The sequence below is a fragment of the Mytilus edulis genome, chromosome 7 (genome assembly GCF_963676685.1).
Source record: "Mytilus edulis chromosome 7, xbMytEdul2.2, whole genome shotgun sequence".
Classification (NCBI taxonomy): domain Eukaryota; kingdom Metazoa; phylum Mollusca; class Bivalvia; order Mytilida; family Mytilidae; genus Mytilus; species Mytilus edulis.
In genome coordinates this window covers 74,354,843-74,362,061 of record NC_092350.1, presented here as the reverse complement: position 1 = coordinate 74,362,061, position 7,219 = coordinate 74,354,843, and the positions used below count along the sequence as shown (strand labels likewise).

Below are 7,219 nucleotides of genomic sequence, written 5' to 3'. Positions count from 1 at the left end.
GCAACTTTTTTAGCATTTATTTCGAATCTTTGACGTATAAAAACATATGATATTTCACTCAGTGATGGTTGATCGCAAACTAATTACCATTAGAGTTTATTGCAGAAGTTAGTTAGATCTCAACATTGATAAAACAACAACACATAAGATGTAAGGCACTCGAAAATAACTGAATGTAAAGAGCCTTAAAATTTGTGTGTGTGTACTTTTCATACGTTTCGATTTGTTAATTTTACTTTTAATTGAAATTTTGAAATATGGAAGCTATTTATTAAAACATTTAACAAGATGATGTTGATTTCTGTTTGTTATTGACCGACATTAAGTATGCTCACATGAATCTGTGTTATGCAGCAATTCCAGGTGGGAATTGATATTTAAGTCAAAATAACACAAACCACATTCTCATTCCGATTATAACGATCTGCCTCCCCTTCTTGAGCACATAAGATCACAACCCCCGGTTTTTGTTGTGCTCCGTGTTGCTCAGTCCTCAGTTTCTACATGTATGTTGTATTGTAAATGTTATTTTTGTGCCTGAAAGTTGTCATTTTATTTTCGACTTAGAAGATTGAATGTCTCTTTGGTATCAAATGGCCATTGTTATATTATAGTTCGTTTCTATGTGTGTTGCATTTTAGTGTTGTGTGTCTGTTGTGTCGTTGTTCTCCTCTTATATTTGATGTGTTTTACTCAGTTTTGGTTTTTAACCCGGATTTGTTTTTTTCTCAATCGATTATAAATTTCGAGCAGCAGTATGCTACTGTTGCCTTTATTTGTCACTCCTTGAAAATATTGCACCGGAAAAAGAAATAGAACGCAAGTAAGAAAGAATGAATTAATCTGATCATATATATAGAAAGGATTTACATGTAGTATGTACTTTTTTTTAAGCTCGACCCCATGAACAAATAAAATTTAGAGTTCTCCGTAATGAAATACATTCTGTTGAGTGCATACAAAGTGGCCAATCAATTGTTCAACGACGGTACATTATAAATTATAACTTTAAGTTAAATTATATATTAAACACGAACCTGCAAACAAAAAAAGTTAAATCACAAAAATACTGAACTCCGAGCAAAATTCAAAACGGAAAGTCCCTAATCATATGACAAAATCAAAAGATAAAACACATCAAACGAATGGACAACAACTGTCATATTCCTGACTTGGTACAGGCATTTTCTTATGTAGAAAATTGTGATTATATGATTAAATTAACCAAGTGCAAGTATAGAGTTTTTATCAATACTTCTTTTTAAATATACCGCCATTATAACTTGGTATCTATATATAACTATACACTTCCAAATCGTCGGAAGTCACCTGATATAATTATCAATACGGTTATTTACCTTCCTGTTGGGCGGATCATCAAACAAAAATAAATACATACTTATTCTATCCACTTGAGTGACGGAGTGATATTCAAAGTAGGTAACAAAATTAACGGTACCAATTTTCTTGCACCAAATGCGCATTTCGACAATACATGTCTCTTCAGTGATGCTCGTGGCCAAAATATTTCAAATCCAAAGCTTATATAAAAGATGAAGAGCTATAATCCAAAAGGTCCAAAAAGTATAGCCAAATCCGTGAAAGGAATCAGAGCTTTGCATGAGGGAGATACATTCCTGAATTTATAATAATTTCTTTCATTTTGTAACAGTAAATTTTAATAACACAAAAAATCCGTATTTTCATGCCAGTACTTCGGCTACTGGGTTGGTGATACACTCGGGGACTAATAGTCCACCAGCAGAGGCATCGACCCAGTGGTAGTAACAAAATTATCGGTACCAATTTTCGGTAAGCTATCAATTATAATGTGTATATTTATCAATACATCTTATCAAGATTACATTGTTTATTTTTATTGTTATGAAAACATTTTTCCAAGTTCCAATGCAAGGGAGTTAATCATTATCTCAATCAAAACACATTTTATTTCAGATTTATTGTCTGCCATAGTTTGTGCATTTGCACACATCGAAATTAATACATACATATACGATGCGTAGACTTTAAGGACCTGACATATACAATAAACATCGTGTCCTTCAGTCTAAAATATATAGCATTAACATCTACTAAGTGTCATCATGTTACACGCTTCAAAAAGCATAACTCACAAGTCGGGTTTTAAATCCATATATGAAGCGCAGACGTATCAAATGTTGATCATATCCTTCAATCCTAAAACAGTAAAGCATGAACATCTACATAGTGTCATCATGTGACACGCTTCTTAAAAGCATAACTAACAAGTCGGGTTTTAATAAACCGCATCATATATCGAACACTCAGTACTTTACACTGCATGCAATGATGCATTTTACCGAGTCTAAAAATTTGTTAAAATTGATTAAACTAACAGTCTTAAATTTCAGTTAAAAATAATCAATATTTTGTGAACGGTTTAATTTTAATAAATTTTAAGTATTCGGTTTCACGTTTCGTAAAAGTAGATTTAGTACATGTAGAACATGTTTAATACAAAATAAATTTTAAATCAAAGAAAATGAAATTGTTTAATTAAACTTCTCGTAAAAGTAGATTTATGATATGTTTAATACAAAATAAATCTAAATTTAAACAAATATAAATGTATGAATAAACCACTGATAAAGCAAGATTTATTACATGTTTAATAATCAAAAAAAATAAAGAAAATGTATAATTAAACCACTGGTAAAACAACATGTATTGCCTAATTTAATACAAAAAGAAATAGACAGTTTATATAATAATATTTTTTTTCTCAATTCAACCTTTCATAAAGATAGATTTATTGTATGTCTAGGACGTGAAATTTATATACCATCATTTAATGAAAAGACATAATTCCACTCTTGAATTCTCAAATTGTTTGTACCTGTTTTATGTAACTCTGTTATTTTCACATTCCAAACTTAAAATCATTTATTTGTAACAGCGCAACCTGATGATTACACGTTTATCATCTGAACTCAAACATTCAACTCTGCCAAAAAAAAAAAAAAAATTAACACGTTTCAAATTGCTCCTGAACCATTTTCTTGATCCGACTTCACCAGGAATGCTCAAAGCCCAATATTTCACGGCTATATAACTACAGGTGGCCTATAAATAGCCAAATGTATCTCAAATCAACTTTTTCCGAAGGAGATATTTATAAACGGATTATTTAAGTACATTATTTTATACAACTGCTATACAAGTGAGAGGTTTAGCGCTATAAAAGCAGGTTCAATCTTCCATTTTCTACATTTGAAAAATGCCTGTGCCAAGTCATGAATATGACAGTTATTGTCCATTCCTTTTATGTGTTTTGTCATTTGATTTTGCCATTTGATAAGGGATTTTCCGATTAAATTTTCCTCGGAGTTCAGTATTTTTTCTTAAATATTTTTTTATAAAGCATAACAATGGTATCCCATCACCAGAGATACGGCCCAATGCTATTTTTTTTTTATAAATCAACACGTTTTAAAGATTCCGAAGCGCTTTTCAGGATTAAACCTTCACTCAGAACACTCTAAGCCGAACACTTGTGAGACAAATAATAACAAAATGGCTGAGTTGATACCTTAGTTTGTTTTAAACTTCAATAGACGAATTATTTTACAAAGTTTTATAACAAATCATGTACCGAAGTACCGGAGCTCTGACTACTTAGCTGATGATATCATCGTAGCAGAGGTATATCCCACGTGTTGTTAAACATTTATAGCCACATTTTAAAGTTATAAATTTCATGCACCTTTATATGTAATTTAAAGTATGATCATCATTTTTTGCACTTGTAACAGTGAGAATTTGTGCTAAAAACCTCCTCTAAATTTATAATCGCAAAGGTTGAACTTATTGACAACACATCATTCATTATGTATCTTAAAATGGAATCGGACTAGATTCACGATAAAACTTTTTAAAAAAATACGATACTTATGGTCAGACAGAACAAAAATCAAGACCTACAAGATAATTTTCAAAAATATTTGTATAGCACTTAAACATTTATTATTAAAATGTGGTTTTAGCCTTAAATATATAGAGGCAATAGATGTTAAATTTAATTTGGTATTTGGGAAATTTTTGACCCATATAATGTTGTACAACATATAATGTTGATTTTAGAAATTTGTATTTATAGCTGTAAAACTTCAGGAGAAAAACCTTCTGTGAAAAGCATATTTGAAATACTGTATAAGAATAGAACAACATACAATGAATTTCTTATCGCCTCCACAAAATGAATATATAGATAAAAAAATGTTTGCCATTACAATATGTCCAAGGTGATTTAAATATATTTCATAACTAGTACAACAATTATAGTTATATTTTGATATATGTTTTGCTATTTATAGTTGAAGTAATATGATAATATCTTTAAGACCATATTTCAAACTGTACATGTGTGTAATCCTGTTTGATTGTTTTCTGTCTTTATGTCAAAAATAAACAAATTACCAAAAAAATATAAAATTTTCATTCCATGTTTTAGAAAAAAATGTAATGTAATACCGAATTGTGCCAACTGTATATAAATACAGGAGGTCAAAGTAAATAAAATACAGCATATTTCATGTCGCGGATGACATTTCTATAAAGAAATATTTATATTTTGCCGAGAAATGTATGTCAGAAGCTATTTGTCTTTTTAGAGGTATGTATTCCGGTTCAAATCATCATCTTTTAGCAAAGTATACATACGGTTATAAATAGTGAGGAATCTCAAAATAACTATCCCTAAACAAATTCCTTTTATTTTTAGCTGTATTAACAATGGCATCATTAATACCTCATTGCGGTCCATGTGATATCCAGCATATTACCAAACCATCCATAGTCTGGTGCACAGAATGTGAAGAAGGATTATGTCCACAATGCCTTAAACATCATACTGCTTCTAAAGCATCCCGAAACCATAACACCGTGCCGATAACCGAATATCAGGAATTACCAAGTAATGTTAAAAAAATCACCAAAAACTGTGATAAACATAATGAGAAGTACACAATTTACTGTAGAAAGCATGAATGTCCCTGCTGTGGTGGTTGTGTCGTAGAAGATCACATCGATTGCCGAGACTTTGTCAGATTAACCAACATCATCGACAAAGCCAAAACATCGGAGTTTTTAAATGAAATTGAACAGTCGTTATCAGAAATGGCAGAACATGTAGAGATAATTCGTCAGAATCGAGAAAACAACATAAAGTCAATATCCGAGAAAAAGCAGCATATTGAAAAGGAAATCAAGGAAACACGGGCCAAAATCAACAACCATTTGGACAAAATACAGAATGCCATAATAGAAACATTGAATTCATTTGAAAAAAAAAGAAACAGACAAAATAAGACAATTGCTTGCCTTATTAGATGGAAAGAGAGCCGAAATTTCTGAACACCAGAAAAATGTAAAAAAAATCAAACAACACGCAACAGATCTTCAAATGTTTTTCTCTGTAAAACAATTTGAAAATGAAGTTTCCTGCAATGATAAATTCCTACAATCGGTAGTCGAAAAAGACAACTTACAAAATATGGAATTGTCATTTCATCCCAGTGCCGTCTTACACAAATTCGTGACAGATATCCAGGAATTTGGAGACGTCAAGATTGAGAGGAAACCATGTAATGTTATCCTGTCAAGGAAGAAAAACAAACAAGCCCAAATGTTGGTACCACGATGCTCAAATAGGTCAGTCGAAGGTATCAATATAAAGCTACATAAAAATGTGGATATCAAAGGAGATTATACCACGGGTTGTTGTTTGTTACCAGATGGAAGAATGGCGTTTACGTTTTATGATTCGAAAATTGTAAAAATATTCAAAACTGACGGCTCAAAAGATTTTGAAGTTAAAACACCAACATGGGCATTTGACATAGCGTACATCAGTGAGGACAACACATTAGCTGTATCATCCGGAGAGTCAGAGAGACAATGCATTACAATCATCGACATACAAAACAAAAATATAAAAAAGAAAATACCACTTGATAGTTATTGTTATGGCATAGCTGTGAGAGATAAACAATTAATTTGTGCTGCAGCTGGAAAAGGAATACAATTGATCGATCCGTACAACAACTCAACAAATAAAATAGTCTGCGTTAAATTACCACCATTGTACATGTGTTACGTTGCTCATTTTGGTGACAAAATTTACCATACAAATAACAACACCGACACCGTGATATGTTATGGGTTACAGGGTGCAGCACAATGGACATTTAAGGACAAAATTCTTTGGGGACCATGTGGTATATCTGTCGACAATGGTGGTAATGTATACGTAGTTGGGAACTCATCAAACAATGTGGTAGTTATATCTGCTGATGGACAACAACACAAAGAAATACTTACAGTCGGAAATGGTCTAACCAACCACTATTCTCTTGATTATGACAAAAGTACAAATCAGATACTTGTTGCAAATTATGGTAATACTGCAATGCTTTTTACTTTGGTTTAAATACATAAAATCTCACATCGGATAAAACAAAGATTTCCCTTATTTAATTTAAGTTATTTCATTGAATTTGTTAAAGTTTAAAAGAAATATCTGATCTATAATTTGACACAATAAAACATATGGTATATTAACAAAATATCCCGGGATCTGTCAAGGATTGCATTTTATTATTGAATTGGAAAGCATGTCATCCTTACCATATGTTCTCAATCTTAACATTATAAATCATTAACGCGTATATAAATTTGGAAACTACCAATATTCCAGCTAGTTGTGTTACTGTTTGAAATGACAAACTGTGAACTAAAATGTTAGGACACATATTGGTATCTTTCTGTTGCATGTGTAACTTAATAAATTAATCTTCGATTATTGTATTCAAAGTGTTTGCTTTTATGGCTAAATTCAATTTTATATCACCTATACTTGAAATGTCATTGATGTATTCTTATTTCCGTTGATGCACTTTTTATTTTTAAAGGCTGAATTATTCAAAACCCTTATTTGGAATTTATGAGTTTTTGTATTTCAATGTTCATTAACTCGTTGTATAATTTGACCTTCTTATTGAAAGCTTGAATCCATTTTTTCTAACAAACTAAAGCTCGAGAGAAAAGAGTTCTTTCTTAATTTTGTTTTTGTTGCTTTTCGGTCAACATCTAGTAAAAAGAACACAAAATGTCAAAAGACTACTGCATCAAATATTCTTCATTGCTTATGATATTGATAATGGAAATGAGGAATGTGTCA

The 7,219-nt window shown here is 31.1% G+C and overlaps 1 protein-coding gene across 1 annotated transcript; it reads left to right on the top strand.

The window, feature by feature from the left end:
* Nucleotides 1-1,337: 1,337 nt before the first annotated feature.
* Nucleotides 1,338-6,839, top strand: LOC139482188 (uncharacterized). Its single transcript, XM_071265889.1, has 2 exons — nt 1,338-1,436; nt 4,763-6,839. Exon 2 carries the CDS (start codon nt 5,444-5,446, stop codon nt 6,467-6,469), a length of 1,026 nt encoding a protein of 341 aa, XP_071121990.1. The 5' UTR covers nt 1,338-1,436; nt 4,763-5,443; the 3' UTR covers nt 6,470-6,839.
* The last annotated feature ends 380 nt before the right edge of the window (nt 6,840-7,219 follow it).

Excerpts from the sequence above, each read along its gene's own strand:
- LOC139482188 (XM_071265889.1), top strand. The coding sequence starts at position 5,444 with ATGTTTTTCTCTGTAAAACAATTTGAAAATGAAGTTTCCTGCAATGAT.